Source organism: Haliotis cracherodii, unplaced genomic scaffold (assembly GCF_022045235.1).
Source record: "Haliotis cracherodii isolate W230 unplaced genomic scaffold, xgHalCrac1.p SCAF_6, whole genome shotgun sequence".
Classification (NCBI taxonomy): domain Eukaryota; kingdom Metazoa; phylum Mollusca; class Gastropoda; order Lepetellida; family Haliotidae; genus Haliotis; species Haliotis cracherodii.
In genome coordinates, this window is record NW_027266319.1 from 9,584,996 (window position 1) to 9,606,679 (window position 21,684).

The 21,684-nt window shown below is 40.1% G+C and overlaps 1 protein-coding gene across 2 annotated transcripts in view; it reads right to left on the reverse strand.

Annotated features, from left to right (window-relative positions):
• Positions 1-16,979, reverse strand: part of LOC139444672 (contactin-like) — a 53,037-nt gene extending 36,058 nt beyond the window's left edge. For both annotated transcript variants that reach the window (XM_071225604.1, XM_071225603.1), the window contains exons 1-6: positions 16,896-16,979; positions 13,747-13,821; positions 12,009-12,103; positions 10,621-10,706; positions 364-515; positions 52-159 (exon numbers count right to left, since the gene is read on the reverse strand). In XM_071225604.1, coding sequence (XP_071081705.1) covers positions 52-159; positions 364-515; positions 10,621-10,706; positions 12,009-12,103; positions 13,747-13,807 — 502 coding nt within the window. In that variant the 5' untranslated portion in view covers positions 13,808-13,821; positions 16,896-16,979. The remainder of the gene's footprint in view (positions 1-51; positions 160-363; positions 516-10,620; positions 10,707-12,008; positions 12,104-13,746; positions 13,822-16,895) is intronic.
• Between the last annotated feature and the right edge of the window lie 4,705 nt (positions 16,980-21,684).

Genomic DNA, 21,684 nt, shown 5'->3' on the forward strand with positions numbered 1-21,684 from the left:
GCGATGTGATAATGGTACACTATAAATACAGATAAGTGCAAAGAAACAAACCGAAGTCTCGATTTTCCTGGACGATCCTATAAGCCTCGGTCTGATCGATCTCACAGATGAAAGACAATGTTCCCATGGTGCGTGTGACTCCCCAGCCATAGTTGTTACCTGCAGCCATTGAAGAGCATATACGTTATATACGTTACATCCAACAACATCAACAACATCATCATCATCATCATCAACATCATCAACATCATCATCATCATCATCATAAATATATATATATATAATGATATAAAATTGGGATTGACAAAATTATCTTAAGAGATCCGAAATCGGAATGAATGACACAATAACACCTCCCATTACCTGAGAAGGCATACACGACCCGTGCACCATCTTCCTGGTTCGAGGTCTCGTTGAGCCAGAAGCTGAATCCCCGAGAGAAGGTTCCGTCTCCGTTCCATCGGACTCCCCCGGTAGCCCCCACGGTGACTGAGCCGCTGGTAAACCACTCGTCTCTGAGGAGAGGTAATCATAAACACATTCATCACACTCTAATAATAATAATAATAATAATAATAATAATTAAAGCTGCAAGCAGCAATGGCGGGCTCCAAGTTACACTGTGCACAAACGTCCATGTTCGAATCCTTAAAGGGTTTCCTTGTACCAAATCCGTCACAAGTAGGCACAACTTGCAGGGTATTGCCGCTACGAAATTGGCGTGTGCTAAGACTGTTTTAGACCCATTTCCGACATCAAACATGTTCGAATCCTCAAAGGGTTTGTTTGTACCAACTCTGTCAAAAGATAGTCACCCTTTGCAGGACATTGGCGTGTTCCAGGGGTGTCCCAAATTCTAATCAAATATTACCACCAAGTGTTGTTACTTTTTCCATGCACCCAAGAACAGAAATTAAGATGCATATGATACACTAACTTCATGTAAACTTGCAATAGTTTCTGTCAACAAGCTAACAAGATATGATCGTTAAAGTAAAATTTCGGTAATTGTTTTTATCAAAATCAAAATCCAATACAACCGCAACTAAAACAGATATCCCAAAACGGCTATTGGCGTTTGATGTGTTGTGTGTGGAGACAATTCTCCGAAAATTTGGAAGCATTTCATGCAGTGGACTCGGAGTTGTTTGCGTTTGAAGACAGGTACCCAAAAGACACTGTGAAAACCTTGAATCCAAAATGGTTGCCAAACCATGTGACCAATAACCAAGGTCAAAGAACAAAATTTGTCAAGCAGCTCAAGCAGCAGATACATGCAAGTTTTCAAAGTAATCGGATAAGCGGTTGCGGAGCAATAGGGCGAAATACATCTTTAAAAACGTCTTGATTTTTAGTTATCTGCCCTTGGCCTTTTGGCCTACGGCCTTGGGTTTTTGGCGGGCACTAGTACCCAATGGTCTTCATACACATACAAAATTTGAACAAAATCGAGCCAGTGGTTATTTTTCTAGCCCTGGTACAAAAATCAGCGGAATAATAATAATATTAAATCAAACGCTAACACTGGGACTCTTCAGCCTTTCGGCTTGGTGACTCTTTAACAGGCTGTAACTTCTTTGTCAGTTGGGCTCCAGTCGAACGGATTAGCGTTCTGCGTTCGTCCGGGCCCCGGGTTCCTGTCGCATTGCTGAGATAAAGTGCTAAACCTGTTCCCCACCTCGTTCATATATTCGAATCCTCAAAGGGTTTACCTGTACCAACGCCGTCAAATGTGAAGAACCTCTTGTGAGACATCACCACTACTAAATTGACCTGGGTGTCCCAGGATGTTTAAACCAATTTCCAACTTCGACCATGTTCGAATCCTCAAATGGTTTGTTTGTACCAATGCCATCAAATGTAAGGAACTGCTTGCAAGACATCACCACATGTGTCTTAAAGTGTTCTTAACCCATGTTTGACTTCGACCATGTTCGAATCCGCTTATGGTTTGCTTGTACCAACGCCGTCAAATGTAATAAACCGCTTGTGATACATCACCACACATGTCCTAGGGTGTTCTTACCCCATGTTTGACTTCGACCATGTTCGAATCCCCATATGGTTTGCTTGTACCAACGCCATCAAATGTAATGAACCGCTTGTGAGACATCACAACAAGTGTCCCAGTTTGTTCTTAACCAATGTTTGACTTCGACCATGTTCGAATCCCCATATGGTTTGCTTGTACCAACGCCATCAAATGTAATAAACCGCTTGTGAGACATCACCACAAGTGTCCCAGTGTGTTCTTAACCCATGTTTGACTTTGACCATGTTCGAATCCGCAAATGGTTTGGTTGTACCAACGCCGTCAAATGTAATGAACTGCTTGTGAGCCATCACCACATGTGTCCCAGTGTGTTCTTAACCCATTTGTTTCTTTGACCATGTTCGAATCCGCATATAGTTTGCTTGTACCAACTCCGTCAAAAGATAGTCACGGTTTGCAGGACATTACCGCTACCAAATTGGCGTGTGCCACAGTTTCTCAGAGTGTACTAAACCAATTTCCGACCTCGACCATATTCTAATCCGCAAATGGTTTGCTTTAAACAACGCCGTCAAAAATAAGGTACCCTAGCAATTGGCAATTGAGAAATGAACAATCAAGCCAGCGAGTCTGACCACCCGATGCGATTAGTCGCCTCCTGTGACAAGCATAGTTGCCTGTTGAGACAAGCATCGGTTGAAAAAGGCCAATTCTAATCCTGGTCGTTAAGGGTAGTACACATAATACTGAACAAGACTGTGGAGAAAGCTTGCAAAGCCAGTGAATGGGGGTGTATGGTAGATTTATGAGGCGCTTCCTTCAGTATTTGTACTCAAGTCTGATTTTTTAACTTAAATCAAATAATACCACACCAAGCAGTAGTGCTTTCAGTATGCAAACCAGGACAAAATGAGCTACATATAGTCTCAAAGCTTCATGCAAACTTTCAATAGTTTCTGTTAAGAACCTTACAAGCTATGATCTTAAGAGTAAAATTTCGGTGAAAAAAATGATCAAAATCAAAATCCAATATTGCCGCAACTAAAAAAGATATCGGAAAACGGCTATGCTAATTTGTTGTGTTCTGTATGGAGACAATTATCAGAAAGTTTGAAAGCATTTCGTGCAGTGGATTCAGAGGAGATAGTATTTGAAGACAGGTACCCCAAAAACCCTTTGAAAACCTTGAATCCAATATAGCTGCCAAACCACGTGATCAATGGCCAAAGTCAAAGAACAAAAAATATCAAAGAACTGAAGCAGTAGATACATGCAAGGTTTCAAAGTAATCGGATAAGCGGTTGCGGAGCAATAGGGCGAAATACACCTTCAAAAAATTCTTGTTTTTCAGTTATCTGCCCTTGGCCTTTAGGCCTACGGCCTTGGGCTTTTGGCGGGCACTAGTACCCAACGGTCTTCAAACACACACAAAATTTGAACAAAATCGAGCTGGTGGTTATTTTGCTAGGGCAGGTACAAAAATCGGCGGAATAATAAATAATAATAATAATAATAAATAATAATAATAATAATAATAATAAATCGAACGATTACAATAGGGCTCTACAGCCTTTCGGCTTGGAGCCCTAATAATAATAAATAATAATAAATCGAACGATTACAATAGGGCTCTACAGCCTTTCGGCTTGGAGCCCTAATAAATCGAAAGATATCAACAGGACAACAGGATGACAATAATAAACTGGACAATCCCAATCTACACACGAAATTTGGTCGAAATCGGACCAGTAGTTTCCGAGTTACAAGTGTCCAAAGGTCTGCTATTCAGAGGTCTGCTGTACGGCAGCTTGTGGCAGGGTGACAGGCAGGGTGGTAGGGTGGCAGGCAGGGTGACAGGCCGACAGGCCGGGTGGCAGGCACTTTGTGACAGGGGGTCAAATAGTCCGGGAGAAGAATGAGCGTAGCTCCTTTGTCCATTGAGCTACGGTCAAACGGATTAGCTTTCCGAGCTCGCCAGCACCCCGGCTTTCTGTCGCACTGCTCGGATAAAGTGCCGAACCCGAACCTGTTTCCGACCTCGTCCATGTTCGAATCCCCAGATGGTTTGGTTGTACCGACGCCGTCAAAAGCAAGGAAACGCTTGCGAGACATCGCCGCTACGAAACCGACGTGTCCCAGAACGTCCCGTGATGTTCTACGCCCATTTCAGACGTCGCGCATGTTCGAATCCGCACAAGGTTTGCCTGTGCCAACGCCGTCAAACGTAAGGAACCGTTTGCGAGACATCACCGCATGTGTCCTAGTGAGTTCGTAACCCATTTCCGACCTCGAATCCTCATGTTCGAATCCTGAAAGGGTTTGCTTGTCCCAACTCATGCAAAAGATAGTCACCGTTTGCAGGACATCACCGCTACGAAATTGGCGTGTGCCAGAGTCAACCAGAATGTTCTAAACCCATTTACCACCCAGACAATGTTCGAATCCCGAATAATCGCCTCTTAAGACAAGCATGGGTTGCCGAAGACCAATTCTAACCCCGATCTTCAAGGGCAGCATACATACTGCAAAAGACACTTGACGGTCAAAGGGAAATAACCCTAGGTTTTCTGAGCGATATGTTCGGTATTTTGTCAATATTACCACCAAGCGGTGTTACTTTTAGCATGCAGCCAAGAACAAAAGATGAGATACATGTGCCCGACTAACTTCATGTAAACTTTCAATAGTTTCTGTGGAGAACCTTACAAGATGTGATCTTTATATAAAGGAAAAATTCGGTGAAAGAAATCATCAAAATCAAAATCAAACAGAGCCGTCACTAAGACAGATATCCAAAAACGGCTAACAGAGTTTGGTGTGTTATGCGTGGAGACAATTCTCAGAAAGTTTGAAAGCATTTCATGCAGTGGATTCAGAGGAGATAGTATTTGAAGACAGGTACCCAAAAAACCCTGTGAAAACCTTGAATCCAATATGGCAGCAACTAAAAAAGATATCCCAAATCGGCTAACAGAGTTTGATGTGATATGCATGGAGACAGTACTCAGAAAGTTTGGATGCATTTCATGCATTGGATTCAGAGGAGATAGGATTTGAAGACGGGTACCCCCAAAACCCTGTAAAAACCTTGAATTCAATATGGCTGCCAAAGCACGTGACCAATGACCAAGATCAAAGAACAGAAAATGTTAAGCACCCGAAGCAGCAGACATGTGTAAAGTTTGAAAGTAATCGGACGAGCGGTTGCGGAGCAATAAGGCGAAATATATCTTCAAAAAATACTTGTTTTTCAGTTATCTGCCCTTGGCCATTGGGCCTACGGCCTTGGGTTTTTTGTGGTATCTGGTACCTAACAACTTGCACACACACACAAAATTTGAACAAAATCGAGCCAGTGGTTAAACTGCTATCTCTGGAACAAAAAACGGCGGAATAATAAATAATAATAATAATAATAATAATAATAATAATAAATAATAATAAATCGAACGATTACAATAGGGCTCTACAGCCTTTCGGCTTGGAGCCCTAATAATAATAATGCAAAAAGTATGCAGGGCTCACTAATACCCTCGAATTCAACTCCAGCATACACATGTATCTAAGTTCAAAACATGAAAAAAGCAATATTTTCTCAGAGTGAGTGAGTGAGTGAGTGAGTGAGTATGGTTTTACACCACTTTTAGCAATATTCCGGCAATATCACAGTAGGGGACACCAGAAATGGGCTTCACACATTGTACCCATGTCGGGAATCAAACCCGGGTCTTCGGCATGACAAGCGAACACTTTAAGCACTAGGCTACCCGACCACCCCTTATTGGAAAAGAAACTGTACTCTACCCCCAATTGGAAAAGAATCATTGAAGTAGTTTTCACATTGTAGGTCGCACAAATGTTGAAGCAAAAAAAACATAAAAAATTGAAAAACATCCATATTTTTTCAGAAAATCCATATATTGAAATATAAATTTACACTGAACCTCTTCTATTGATATAGAAAGTATTGACCAAGTTTTCAAAGAATCTATGGCATAGTTTTCAAGTCAAAGGTCACACACAAAAATGTCCTTGGAAGGACGGATGGACAGACGGACAAACAAACTTCCTTGATATACAAAGTAGACACAATTTATGGATACCGGTAACAACTTCTTTACAGGATTTTTTAATCATCTTTAAGTTTGAATTCAATCAGTAGGTGATAAAAACTAATAGAAATCTTGGCCTGGTTATGGCTCATATGAATATCATAATTCTAAAATCTGACTTGTAAGGACAATTTATCGTTGAACAAATTTCTGTCTTAGTCATAAAAATATCCCTTGGATTATTTTTAATGCAAAGCAATCTTTGGAAATTCCTTGATTTTTTATTTTAAAGGACAACTGATCCAAAACCAAGCCAAAAGAAGTAAGGCCTTATGCTGCATCTGCCATTGTTATGCTGATCACAGATTTCATCAAATAGTAGAATTCGGTACCATCATGAGTGTGTGAGTGAGTATTGTTTTATGCTGCTTAAATCAAGATTTCACCCATATCATGACAAGGAGCAACAAGAAGACTGAACATATTGTAAGCATGTGGGGAAATCAAACCCAGGTCTTCGGTGTGACAAGCGAACGCATGTACTACGAGACCACCCCCATCCACAAGGAATATATTTATAACAGTAATGGAGGCAGCTGTTATATAGATCATATTACCCGAGTGTCTCTCGATATAAAATATATCAACACGGTTGATAAAAGCTTTAAACTCCAAGGCTTCTCAAGGAGTTTTATACTTTTATTGACAAGAGTTGATATATTTCATATGAAAAGACACAAGGGTGGGATTCCATTTATCACACAAAATCATTCTTACAACTTTTTCAGTTTGTAAAGTTAGTGAGTGAGTTTGGTTTAACGACGCTTTTAACATTATTCCAGTTACATTACAGCGTGTCAGCTAATGTGGGAGAAAAGCCAGAAGTGATGAAGGTCTCCGCCGTTTACCACTTCGGTGAAACCCACAAGCACGGGTATGGTGCTGACAAACTTAGAAACATAATCGTGGCGAACCGGGATTCAAACCCACAATCATAGGTTTCTGGCGTGCCCAAGGGACGCAACTCTGCACAGCGAATCGCGGCGCCGTGGCCACCTGTGCCCCCCCAGTTTGTAAAGAGTAATAACCAATGTCTTGTGTGTAACAAGTACAGCTAACCAGAGTCAGAGAAATTATTGATGTCATTTGATTGTGACATCATGGTAACCGATGACGCCACAACCTTGGTGGGTGTAGCAGTAATCTAATGACTTCCAACATGTCAGAAGGGAAGCAAAACAAATCAACCTGACACAATGAAAACATGAAGGCAAAAACATTTGTGTGTACCGGTATTAGTTCCAACAATTCATGCAGTGCTAATTATGACACTCTGAGATCAGCTGACAACAATCATCGTACCATGGTATGCCATAATGATCTGACCTCCAATTTCTGTTACCATGGCAACATCCATCGCATGGAACAAAGCAGAATCATCAGATATTTCGTGGAACTTTCATCACAATATCAACAAATCCATTTACATATTTCATGCACAGACATTGTCAGTACCGGAAGCTCAAAGCATTCGTGAATGATCACTGTGAAAGTAACATGCCATGTCGCCATTGAAGAGTACATGATTGAAATGACTGTGATAGTGGCTCACATCATTATCATTTCAATAAAGTAGTCTGCATAAAGTTCAACATTTTAACATATTTCAACGTCATTAAAATCAGATCATTTACCAATACGATCCATAGGTCGCATCATGTGACCCTTCGAATCAGGGTCAAGGCTTCTATATTCTCAGTACAAAAGAGCAAAACATTCAGACCAGTGTATCTGATTTCTGCAGAGGTTATTTGCGTATTTAACCAATGGGCCTGATTTTTGTTGGGTATCCACAATTTTTAGTGGGTTTTCAAATTGTTTTGACCCCCGTTTCTTTACATTTGGGTATTTTAACTTTAAACCATGTTTCATAACAATCCCTGTAAATCATTAACACCAAATAAATAGTGGTAAACACATGTTTTACCAAATGTAACTGTCGGCAAATGAATTTCACAATTAACTGATCAGTTGTAATATACGCATTAGTTTTATTTCAATGGCATTTTTCAAAGTTTTTGTTGCATATTTGATACGCTAGATTTGATTTCTCTGCATATTTCAGAATATTTAATATATATTTTGCAAAAATACACAGCTAGTCTACAGCTCTATTTTGTACCTTGAAAACAAAGTAAGTCTAAATAATAAAGACAGTGTCATTATATTGTTGTTGACAGTCTATACACTGTGTCACTTCTGAGTTCCGTGGAATATTTGTGCTCGGTGTTTTTTGATCCCTTTCGTTATCATTGAAATTACCTAAATTATGGTGGTAAAGAAATTCTAGAGAGCTGATATCTGATTTGCTCAAGAACAAATACATTCTTCATTTAGATCGGGCCGTCAAAGTTCCGACTTCAACCGAGTCAACCTCTTATGGACGTGTCATCAGGTCCACACAGGGAAGTATCATATCGGGAGTAAAAGATCTGATTTTAAAGAGATATGTTCAAGAAATTCAACATTTCAATGCACCAAAAGCTCCCAAACCATGCACATTTCATCAACACAGGCAAACATCTATTCTCACTTTGAAGGATCATTCAAGCTTTCGCGTCTGTGGAGGAAAGAGCAAGGAAATAATAACACAGTCAGAGAGCATGCTCTGATCTCCAGGGACCCGTGGAGATTCCGGGATAGAATAGGTCTTCAGCAACCCATGCTTGCTGTAAAAGGTGACTATGCTTGTCGTAAAAGGCGACTAATGGGATTGGGTGGTCAGGCTTGCTGACTTGGTCGATGCATGTCATCGATCCCAATTGTTTGGATCGATGCTCATGATATTAATCACTGGATTGTCTGGTCCAGACTCAATTATTTACAGACCGCCGTCATATAGCTGGAATATTGCTGAGTGCGGCTTTAAAAAACAAACCAACCAACCAACTGATCTCCAGGACATCTATATCCTCCGTATTCTGATATCTTGTCTCAGCATGCTTGTAGCTAGCACTATCATTACTCCTTAAAGAATCAAGCTGAACGGATATTGGACGTCATAATCTTTGATGTGACAACACTTTCTGTGGCTTCAATACTGACCCTGTCCGCTCTTCATACAGGCACAGTGATGGATTATGTGTCTTGCCGAAATTAATCCTTTGTACCTTGTGAACCCGTATCGATAAATTTGTTACATACATCACAAGCAGGGCTTACACGGTTTTGTGAGATAAGAATGGGTTGCTGAAGACCAATTCTAACCTGACTCTTCACAGGGGCTTAATTACAGTGAAACCCATTATCTCGATTGTAGTGATATCTCAAACCTCTCCGGTCACAACCACCTCACAATATAAATACATATAAATTTCCCTGCCTATCTTGTATTCAAAATAAAAAGACACTATTTCAAACCTTGGGCTTGGTCTGAACTGTGACTTTGCAGTAGAATTTTGTATCTTTATCCCGAAGTTGGTATTTGCCACATTAACAGTTTTGAGAAGCATGAACATACATCTCACACAGCAGTGAGCACTTCTAGTTATGTATATATCTAGTAGCTTTACTCATGCATCTAACATCGATGTAAAAGTTAGGGCAATTTGTAACTTTAAATAACATATCATACTGAGAAAGTTTTAAGCAACACAAATGATACATGAACGCTGAGGAAAACTGAATGACAGTAAACGAAAAGATAGTATGTGTGTAGAACGACAACATGTTCATACAGACAGACCAGTGTTCGACCCTACTGCACAACAAATAAACACTAACAACTTGATTCACGTCTAAAAATAACCAGCCAATGAATCACATTATTCTTGACAGTTGTAATATGCTGAGTGCATATATGTGCCAGTGAGCATTTGCTGAAATTATTAAAAAATTAGATTAAAAAAATATAACTAATAAAGTATCGTCTGTAAATGTTCATCAGACAGGCATTTTAACTAATGTTAACAAAATCTAAAATTGTGGAATTAGATTAAAATTTGGAAAGCTATGATGCTGAACATCAGTGTGCAATATAAATATCACAAAATAAGGGCCATATACTGTTTCTTTCATTCAGAGGAAAAAAGGCCCATACATTGATATCAACACATCGGTTGTTCAGTTGGAAAGTTTGTGTCGTTTGATTGGCTGGTTATTGTGACTATATTAACACATTTATCACATTTTCGAGGCAGATGTAACATTCAGGGTACATAACCATGTCATGTCTATATTACCCTGAATGACAGAGGATGGAGGCCAAATTGTTCACTCTGTACGAGTCTGTCAGAATTGTTAGTTCTGGCCATGAAGCAGAAACTCAGGATTGTCTACTGCTGTAGTCAGTAGTTGAGAACAAACAATCTGTTCACTTAAATTAGCTTGGCCTTACTAAACAAGCTTGTCATGCCGGATGAACAGGAAGTTCTATCTAAGGGAGGTAAGCCGGAAGAACAGGAAGTTCTATCTAAGGGAGGTAAGCTGCTCAGATTACATACACATTCCCTCAAGATGCAAGCAAACTGTAATTTCTGTGAATATGGTGAACCATGTAATTCATATTTTTCCTACCGTCGTTGGTCGTTGGTTTCCAACCAGTTAACTATGAAACTGTGTTCCGCGATGGTATTGACGCTAAGGAGCGAGGCGCCATCCTCCTGGAAAAGTCATGGAAGAGGAATCCAAATGCAAAGCATGTAGGATTAATAAATCACTCACAGACCTAAACAACGCCAAATAAACACGCAATGAAAGATTTGGCTGTATTTACACATATCATAGTCAAAAAAGTGTAAACATTTATGGAATGGCTTAGAAATATTCAACGTGGTTGAGTTTGATATCAGAACAAAGCAGTAAGGCTGCAGAGGAAAGATATTCAACAACATGGGTAAAATAGTAAAACTGTATTTTGATTATTAAAAATAGACATCTGATTAGTTTCTTACCTATCCCATGGTTAATTATCAAGTGTATTAAATCTCCTTTCTATGTTTCAAATTACCTTATTTCAAATTCAAATTTCTTTCGAATAGCACAACAACCAAATTAGGTACAGTCAAACTCTCATGGGCATGAAATGTTGTGTCCTCAGTGTGGAACTTAGAAGAGGTGTAGATCGTGACAATAAATTATTTCCATAACAAAGCTATGATGGAGACTGGGTCTAGGGTACTTATCATTAGAAAATGGCGATATAATATCCTGGAAATGGAGGATGAAACCATTGCCAGGGTAAAACAGATCCTCAGTACTGAATACTTCTGATGAGACTCATCCAGTATGAGGATAAGGAGGCTACAATATGTGACATAGCTGATTGCGGCCATTGTCCGACAGGATGTATTGTTGTTCATGCTATCAATCACTGGTTTGTTTGGCCCAGACTAGAATACATGTTCGTTGTTTGGCAACGCACTCTGCAATATTCCATCTATATGGCGTTTGATCATGTAAACAATCAAATCTGGACTGACGATCAAATCTGGACTGACAATCAAGAGATTGGTATTATGAAGCAACAGTCCACACAGTAAAGGTACGATAACATGCCTCAATCAAGTCACCGAGCCTGACCACCCGATGACATGCATCAACCATGTCACCGAGAGGCGACTGACGGGAATAGGTGGTTAGACTTGCTGACTTGGTTGATGCATGTCATCGTATCCCAATTGTGTAGATCGATGCTCATGATGTCAATCACTGGATTATCTGTACAGGCTTGATTATTTACAGACCGCCATCATAAAGCAGGAATATTACTGAATGCAGCGTTAAACAAACACAACCAAGTCACCGAGCCTGACCACCCGATCCATTTAGTCGCCACTTACGACAAGCATAGGTTGCAGGGGACCAATTCGAACCCAGAACCTCTACAGCATGAACATGTACAGGCACTGGTGGTATTGCTGTATTAGCTCTGACAGTGTGTAACCCAACACTCCCTCACTCACCCTGCATGTGGCAGAAGCTCCCTCATAGTTGGATCTGGGGTAGGCTACAAATCTGTAACACTTGTTCGCATTGGAGTACCACTGGTCTGGGCAATCTGAAACAGCCAATCAGAATCATTCTATTAAGGTCTTTGAAAGGCATTTAGAAGTGATAAACATAAGGAAGAGAATATATGGATGTCAGCTCCTTTATTATGAGGAACACAATATTTCGGAGTTATGCTTACTCCTCCACCTGATGAAGGAGTAAGCATATACTCCGAAACATTGTGTTCCTCATAATAAAGGAGCTGACATCCATATATTCTCTTTTAATTCTATTAACATTTCATTTTATGGGACAACTATTAATATTTTAACATAAAATGAGTTTTTTCTCAAATCAGTATTATTAATAACTATGACATAAATGATAAACCACAGTTCACAATTTATATCGTGGTATGCACAGCACTACTCTCTGTCAGGGTAAGATATACGGATGAACATCTTTATTACAATCAGGAGTAACGTTTCGGTGAAGGTTCTAACACCGTTATCAAGCAAGTGATGTACAGCGTATGGTTGACAAGTATATATACATGATAGGAGGCAATGTTTATACAGTAGAGTAGATTGGGATGTAGTGACACTGGAGGGGAAAAGAAAGTTCAGTACACAAGACAGGTGGTATGAGGTAAACATTGTAACAGGTGAAGCCAGCAGTTTAAACAAAAGGATCGTGACTGATTGGCTCCGTCTTTGATGAGGGGGATGCAGGGGGTATGTTATAGCCTTGATCATGGTTGATTGATTTCTTCTTGGAGTTTTCTGATTTTGAAGTCTTTATTAGAACCTATACCGAACGTCGCTCCTAATTGTAACAAAGAAGTTGTTAATCCATATATCTTATCTACTTACTACTCCAACCCTCAAATGCCTCTCAAGGAAGCAAAACTCGTCTCCCCCTCACCATGGTAACCACTTTACATATATGTCACACTACACTATTTCACAGACCATGGTGTACTGTGCTTCTTTGTTTGTTTGTTGTTTAACGCCGCACTCAGCAATATTCTAGCTATATGACGGTGGTCTGTGAATAATCGAGTCTGGACCAGACAATCCAGTGATTAATATCATGAGCATCGACCCATGCAATTGGTTTATGATGACATGCAGCAACCAAGTCAGCGACCCTGACCACCCGATCCTGTTAGTCGCCTCTTACGACAAGCATAGTCGACTTTTACGTCAAGCATGGGTTGCTGAAGGCCTATTCTACCCCGGATCTTCACGGGTCGTGTACTGTAAAGTATGTCACTATGATCAATGCCCTTGAGCACTGCATCCATGGTCATGCATTTCAGTATCCATAATGATATATTCTTTTACTTTGAAACATAATGATAAATAATATGGTTCGGAAATAGGTAATCAATCAGTGTTTCCTTAAGAAAATCCTATTTGTTTACATATATTTGGCCTTACCATGATTAATAAAATCTATTAAAATAAGTGAGTGAGTGAGTATGGTTTTACGCCGCTTTTAGCAATATTCCAGCAATATCGCAGCGGGGGACACCAGTAATGGGCTTCACACATTGCACCCATGTCGGGAATCGAACCCGGGTCTTCGGTGTGACGAGCCAACGCTTTAACCACTAGGCTACCCAACCGCCCCCTATAAAATAAACAATATTGTAATATAAACAAGATCAGCGTGTTCTGTGGTTCGAGTGTAGGTTTCTAGACTTACTAAACAGCTGCTGAGCCTCCACAGACAGCACCAAGGCTAATGCTAGAAGTGGCTTTATCATCCTGTCATCACTTCCTGGAAAAACAAAATTACATTAACGCAAAACAAAAACTGCAGTGAGTGAGTGAGTGAGTTTATCGCCACATTGAGCAGTATTCCGGTTACATCATAGCGTGTCAGCTTGATATGGGAGGAAAGCCTGACGTTATGCATGCACAGCGGAACCCACTTTGACGAACCCACAAGCATGGGTATGGCACGGACAAACATAGAAACTTAATCAAAACGAACCAGGATTTGAAGCTTCCTATCATAGAATTTCTCATCTTCCCGAGGCAAGAGCGTCAACTAGCCTTTTTATCACCCTTGCCACATCAAGCCCACTTTCCTGTGCTAAATATGATTGGACTTTCACACAAATCGATAGTCCAATCAGAGAATGTTTTAAAAAAATCAACACCCATGACTGGAAAACCTTCTTATGAAAGTGATTTACCGCTGCCTGTCTTCTCGATACGTATTTTTCATCTTTTAAACCCCCCAACAATTGCCTATGTTTTTGTGTCAGGGATAAAATCGCAAATGTTTTTGGAATCAGATCGACTAGGTCGTCGCTTATGGTAGTCGCCATCTTTGTGAAACTATAAGAGATCAGAACATCGCGTTTTCATCACAAGGGGCACAACTCATGATGTACGCGAGGTGGCACCAAGGTCGAGGCAAGAAAAGTGGCCTTGATGTGGCAAGGGTAGAAACTAGGCTTTGATCTAGGCTAGTGGACACGCTTGCCTCAAGAAGATGAGAATTTAGGGCATGCCTAAGGGGCGAAACTCTGGACAGCAAAATGCTGCACCTTAGACGACAGAAATATGTTGATTCAAAATCTAAACTGTCTGAAACAAAGGCACTGTTTACCGTGTGCGAGGTCCTACATCTCATACTAGTTACTCTATTACTACTGCTCTTCACAAACATCTACCAATAATTAACCATGTTTATTCATCATGTACAAATGTTGCAAAAAATTCACTACAGTTCAGACATCATTCATCTTATCAACATAGTGAGTGAGTTGGGTTTAACGCCGCTTTGAACAGTATTCCAGTTAATCACGGTGTGTCAGCTTAATATGATGTGGGAGGAAGTGCGAAGTGATGCAGGTCCCTGCTGTTACCACTTCAGTGAATCACACGAGCACGGGTATGGTGCTGGCAAACCTAGAAACATAACTGGGGCGAACTGGGATTCGAACCCACAATCATAGGTTTCTGACATGCCCAAGGGATGCAACTCTGCACAGTTAATTGCGGCGCCTGAGGCGACTGGGCCACCCGTGCCCCTCACATCACCATAAACATAAGAAAACTATGTCCAGCTACATAAACAGAATAAACCCACATATCATGATTTATTGTTGTATTTGGACTATACTGTAAAAATGTTATTTGGATTCCTGGAGATGCAGCATGTTTGTTTGTTATTTAACGCCACACCCTGGAATATTACAGCTATATAACAACAGCCTGTCAGTAATCGATTCTGGACCAGACAATGCAGTGATTGATATTTTGAACAACTATCCATGGCGCTACGGTCGATGACAGGCATCAAAAAGTCACTGAGCCCGACCACCCAATCCTTTCTTAGTCGCCTCTTTCGACAAGCATAGGTTGTTGGAGGCCAGTTTGAATAGGGTGAGATGCAGTGGAATGACAGTGAATACCTCTAGCACGTTGACCAGTCAGCTGTGAATATATATGGTTCAGTTCAGTAGTTGTCCTAGGGGCTTAAGACATCACCTGATAATCCCCATAGCCTCAGGGCAACTGATTGTATATTAGGCCAATAAGCTGATTTTCTGGTTCACTGACTATGGCTAATTATCTTAGCTACTTTTCTGACATGTATAAATTGTTTTATGACATATGGCTTTCAAAGGTTTAAATTAGCCACCCATTAACACAAATAGCCTCAAATTAACACAGTATTCACAATTATTGTCTAATTACTGTCCGGCAAGACAGATGATATGTTGTCTGAGATAAGTTCAAGAAACATTGATGATGTTTTTTTCAAGGAATGCCAGTTTTTTTTGTGAAACACAAAACATTTTTAACTGAAAATAACTAAGTTGCTAAAATGTACACCTTTTCACAGGCCTGCATATAAGCTGCAGATTACCAACAGAACTTTGTGTACCTTGCGTACTAAACATGCTAAAGAAGGAAAATTTCCAAAACCCAATTAAAATATACAACACTGTGCCTACTGCCTGACACTGTGCCTACTGCCTAACACTGTGCCTACTGTCTCATCGCCCAATGTTGTCTGTTCAGTTTGCATTTCTTTATTTGCTGATTGAATGGAGGTATCACACATGCATAAACTCAACTGCAGAGAACAATGCAGAAATCATCACAGGAAACAACATTTTAACCAGAATTATTTTTTTAATTGGTTATTATTGATTAAAAACACCCAAAGGAGAAAAAAGAATTGAATACCCAAATAAAACTATTCACCCAGTATGAACATGATGAATGACACCATGTGAGTAACAGACAACATACTCATTGGCTTAAACCCTGGAGCTCTGGTACTATATTTGCTCAGCGGAGAACGTGAACAGGATATTGATATTTCACTGACAAACTTAAGTAGGTATGATAGATAGTTATTGAAACAGCATAGGCACATTCACATTCACAAAATATTTCTATCGGGAGGGTTGGGGTGGGATATTTTCTTACATTAGCCATATGACAGATTCCTAAATTTGACTCACTAAACTAAAAGTTACTCCAACTATTCAAACTTACAACATATCCTTAATAAATGTTTCTACTCATACTAAATTTAGACCGTCTTAGATCACGTCGCAAACAAGCAAGATGTCAATCAGGTTTGAAATTGTCAGTGATCTGTACTTAATAAATGAAAGTACCCCAGGTAATCGAGACCAGCATGTATACATAGTTCCTCTCTCATTGTCGACCTGAGTTTATTATCAAAACCAGAAATACCCGAGCACAGGTAGGATCAAAGAGTCGCCGGCCCAACTGAAGTCGTTCACCTGACGCGGTATGCAGGTGAGGGTAACGCAATACCTAACATGTGCCAATATATGTGTAAAATTACATAAATATTACCTGAGTAGTTTGTCCACTTCCGTCTTTCTATGGCGGTTGAAGCTTTACACAGAATTTAATCTGGGTCACACACCTGTGATTGTTGCGCCCTCTAGCGACTCGATTAGGATTCCTCAAGGGTGAGGTGTCATTAGAGGCCCTGTGCGGGATTTGTCATTTCTGTGTTTTTTTGCACGTGGATATGTATTTCTGTGTTATTCACGTGAATGTGTAGAAGTCCAGTATCAGCTGATTATATTTTAGATTTCAATTCGTAATATATGTAATAATAAAAGACGAGTTGCGGCGAATTTAACATTTCAGATATTATTTCTTTCAGTAAAACCCAAGAGAGGCCCCAAGATGACAATAAACGGCAGGTAACTCTCTCTGACTGCGCTGACAAATTGAATGTGCATATGATTCACGGAGACGATCTGTTATTTATTAAACATCAGTATCTGTGGCATATTCATTTAAGGTGTTATTGATAACAAAATTATTTAAAGTGAAATTAAAATATCACTTTAACACGTTTGTATATAAGTTATATCGCAAAACTGTAAGAAGTGAAGTATTTTATAAGGTTCAGTATGTATGTATTTAGAGAACGTACTGAAATCAGCTAACTGCATTCAAGATCACGGAAGTTCATAGTACCCATGCAAAGTATCCGGTCGATATACAGAAAAAATATATACTTATACATATGGACATACGTTCACAAATATGTGTCAAGTTGTGATTAACTGTGTTTTTCCCCTCAAAAATAGACAGTGAAAAATGTACATGGAAAGTTTAAATCGAATGTGTGCATTATCTGACGACCATGTTCACTTTCAGCAGTAGGCCTACTTACCCGCGGCAATGACCTCTTGCTAAACCAACATCTAGTCTCTGCATGAAATGAACATATCGCAGAAAAAAAGTTGGAAAATTATCTTAATAAAAATATAATAAAGGGGAGCCCAGAGACTCTCTTCATTTTCAGATACTGCAGTAATCTAGACATGCCAAACATCATAGACTTGCATGGGCTGTATTGGATATATTTGTTTCAGGGTCTGTAAGACAGACTAACCTCTTGCCAACTGCGTTAGTTTGAGATGACCATGCCTTCTGTGTCCTTTATGTGCCGTGACACTGCTTCACGGGAGTTTATAAGGCCATACACACACACAAATATATCTTGTTTCCCATCACTGCCCAATCCCGAAAGTCGTACCGGGCCTTAAGTTTACATTTGTTAAAATAATCGCATGCTAAATCGGTACCGATTATAACCATTTTTCATTCCAAAGTTGCATTTCTATTTAAGTAACCCTTGACGACTAGCAATGTCTTTCGTGATTTTGTAAATCAGGAAAGCCTTTTAGATTTTTAAGCTTCGTAGGAGCGTCATTTGGTTTTAATTGTGCAATAATATTAGTGAGATTGGGAAATCGAAATAATAAACCCCCCAACTAAAATCAACCTACCTATACCCATTAAAAAAATGTGATGAGAAACAGGTAATATTTTTGTGAGGGCTAAAATTTTTCAACTCCCGACCTTTGGAATGGTGTAACAACATAGAGACTAAAGGATTACAGTATATATAACCTCAAATCAATTTAGGGACTGTCGGTAGGCAACATATTACATATATATCCCAACTGGGGATACGGGTGGCCCATTCGTCTACGGCGACGCAATTCGCAGTTGCGGCCCCTGGCACACAAAACCCCACGATTGTGTCTTTGAATCCCGGTCCGTCCCGATCGTGTTTCTTTTTTGTTCAGCACCATACCCGTGCGCGTGGGTTTCACCAAAGTGGTGAATGTCTGAGACCTGCATCACACACACACACACATTAAGCTGACACGCCGTGATATAACTGGAATACACTTATAAGCGGCGTTGAACCCAACTCACTCACAATATCCCAACATCAGGAAAACAAACAGCTACACAACGGTATATAGGGAATGACAGCATAAGAGGGGTCGTCTCATGACAACTAATATCGCAATCTGACTCACTCATGCCTTAGCCCTCGTCGTCGGAATTGAATGGGACTGTTGCTTGCTGAATTTCATCACGTGACAAGTATCTTGATTCTATCTCGTTGATATGTCTCCACAGTTACCCGACCAAGGGATTCAGTTACTAACTTTTCAACATCTCGCAATTATTAACGTGTTCAATGGTCCAGCGTCCCCTTTGACGATACCCCATTTTTGCAAATAATTCCCCGAATCTCGCGTACCGAAAGGGTGTTGGCAGCCTCGAATATGGAACCAACGATAAGTGTTCTCTTTGGGACAACTACGTCCTCCACATAACTGAACCGTCAGCGTATCCCTGCTCTTCACGATCCTGATGATGTTCGGATGAGTGGCATGTTGAGTGGCTCACCTGTCACCCCCACAGAGGGGCATCCCATTTACATCACACGGGTAAACGTGTTTTAATAACCCAAAGTTGGAATTGTAGGGGTACGCCTACCGTGATTTCATGATTTCATATATTGTGATGTGATCAAACTATCAGTGAGTGAGTGAGTTGGGTTTAACGCCGCTTTTAACAATATTCCAGTTATATCAAGGCGTGTCAGCTTAATGTGGGAGGAAAGCCGAAGTGATGTAGGTCTCACACGTTTACCACTATGGTGAACCCACGAGCACGGGTATGGTGCTAACAAACCTAGAAACATAATCGGGGCGGACCGGGATCCGAATCCACAATCATAGATTTCTCGCGTGTCCAACTCTGCACAGCGAATTGAGGCTCCTTGGACGACTTGGCCACACCTGCTCAATCGTACTATCAACATATATATATATATATATATATATATATATATATATATATATATACTACTCAAAAGAAGTTAAGGAACACCCGATTCCTTTATAATTACTATAGTTATATGGCAAATTAACTATAGTAATATGAAAGAATCGGGTGTTCTTTAACCTTGTTTGAGTAGAATATACAAGTATTCTAATGCGTCACAGCCTTTTAGTAGCGTGAATTAGGCTTTTGTGAAGCACACAAGAACATATATAGTTTACTTTCCGTTATTAATAATAGAAAGTTGCCAAGATAATCTTTTTTGTATGTTCTAATGATGCCATGAAAGCTTTTGACAAAATAAATCTTAACAAATAGCTAAAACTTGGTATAGACAAACATCCTCCATGCTGCTCAGACCATGAATGCTAGTACTTGGTCACATGTCCCAGTGACTGATCGCCACAAACTGTTTTCCTGCATAACATCACTGTTTGTTTGTATTTTAACGCCGCACTCAGCAATATTGCAGCTGTATTGCAGCTGTATGACGGCGGTCTGTAAATAATCGAGTAGGGACCAGACAATCCAGTGATCGACATCATGAGCATCGATCCACGCAATTGGGATACGATGACATGTATCAACCAAGTCAGGGAGCCTGACCCGTCGACCCCTTTAGTCGCCACTAACGACAAGCATAGTTGTCATTTACGGAAAGCATGGGTTGCTGATCTTCACGGTGACCTAAATGAGCAATGGAGTTGAATGTGGCTGTGTTGATCAGCACGTATGCAGGCCATGGGGCAGGCTTTTCATCACCATGTATAGTCAGCATTTATTCTAACAGTGTTCTGAGGTGTTGCAGTTTGCTTTGCAGAGTAGCATCCCTTAGCCTTGCCAGTATCTGGTGATATTGGTTCAAATTCTTGGTTTGCCGGTAATTATCCCACTGACATGATTGTCTTGTTAGTTGTCTGACATTCAAGACTGAAACCACTGAGAGCTGTCTTGAAGTTGTTTGTTATCTGACACTCATGGGTGGCCAAGTCATCACTGTAATTGTCTGTGCAGAGTTGCATCCCTTTGGCATGTCAGAATCCTGTTAACATGGGTTTGATTCCCAGATAGGGTTTAACGTCATCACCATCAAGATTATTTCACTCATCATCATTGTTATTATCACAGTGTTGCAGTCATCTACCAGGCAAGTAGTTCAGATCAGGCCACAACAAATAATATGATTTTCATCCAATTTTATTCAAAATTGTGAGTCAGGAGGCATACTGTTTTCTTTGTTTTATTTTGGTTAAACAACTTATCAAGGCATCTGTGGACGGATGTGATTCACATGAAGCATGATTGATTGGTAAGACTTTGTATATAATGTATATATGGGTGAGTGAGTGATTTGGATTTAACGCTGCTTTTAACAGTTGTCCAGTTATATTGCGGCATGTCAGCTTAATGTGGGAGGAACGCCCGAAGTAATGCAGGTCTCAGATGTTTACCACTTCGGTGAAACCCACGAGCATGGGTATGGTGCTGACAAACATAGAGACATACCTGGGATTCGAACCCACAATCATAGGTTTCTGGCATGCCCTTAGTCAACTGTGCCCCCATGTATATATGGAATATATATTGTGTATGTATGGTATACCATATATATGGTGTATATATATGGTGCATATCATCAAGTAAAGAAAGAAAGGAAGACACACCGTGACATCCTTCATGCGCAGGTACTTCACACTGTTCCACTCCTTGAAGAGTTCATCCAAATCATACTAAAGACACTGGGTGCACACAAAATCCAAATTTAAGAGCACTATAAAAACTTAAAACAGTATTTGGAGATTGACACAAAGTCATTTGATAAGGCCTATATTTTTTTTACTTGATTAGACTGACAGACAAAAAAAGGCCTAAAATTAGAAAAATAATAAAATTCCATTTGAAGGCATTGACTCCTGGATAAGAGTTGTCCCTCGATACAGCTGGGTTGTCATAGCAGGTTAAACTGTTACATGTA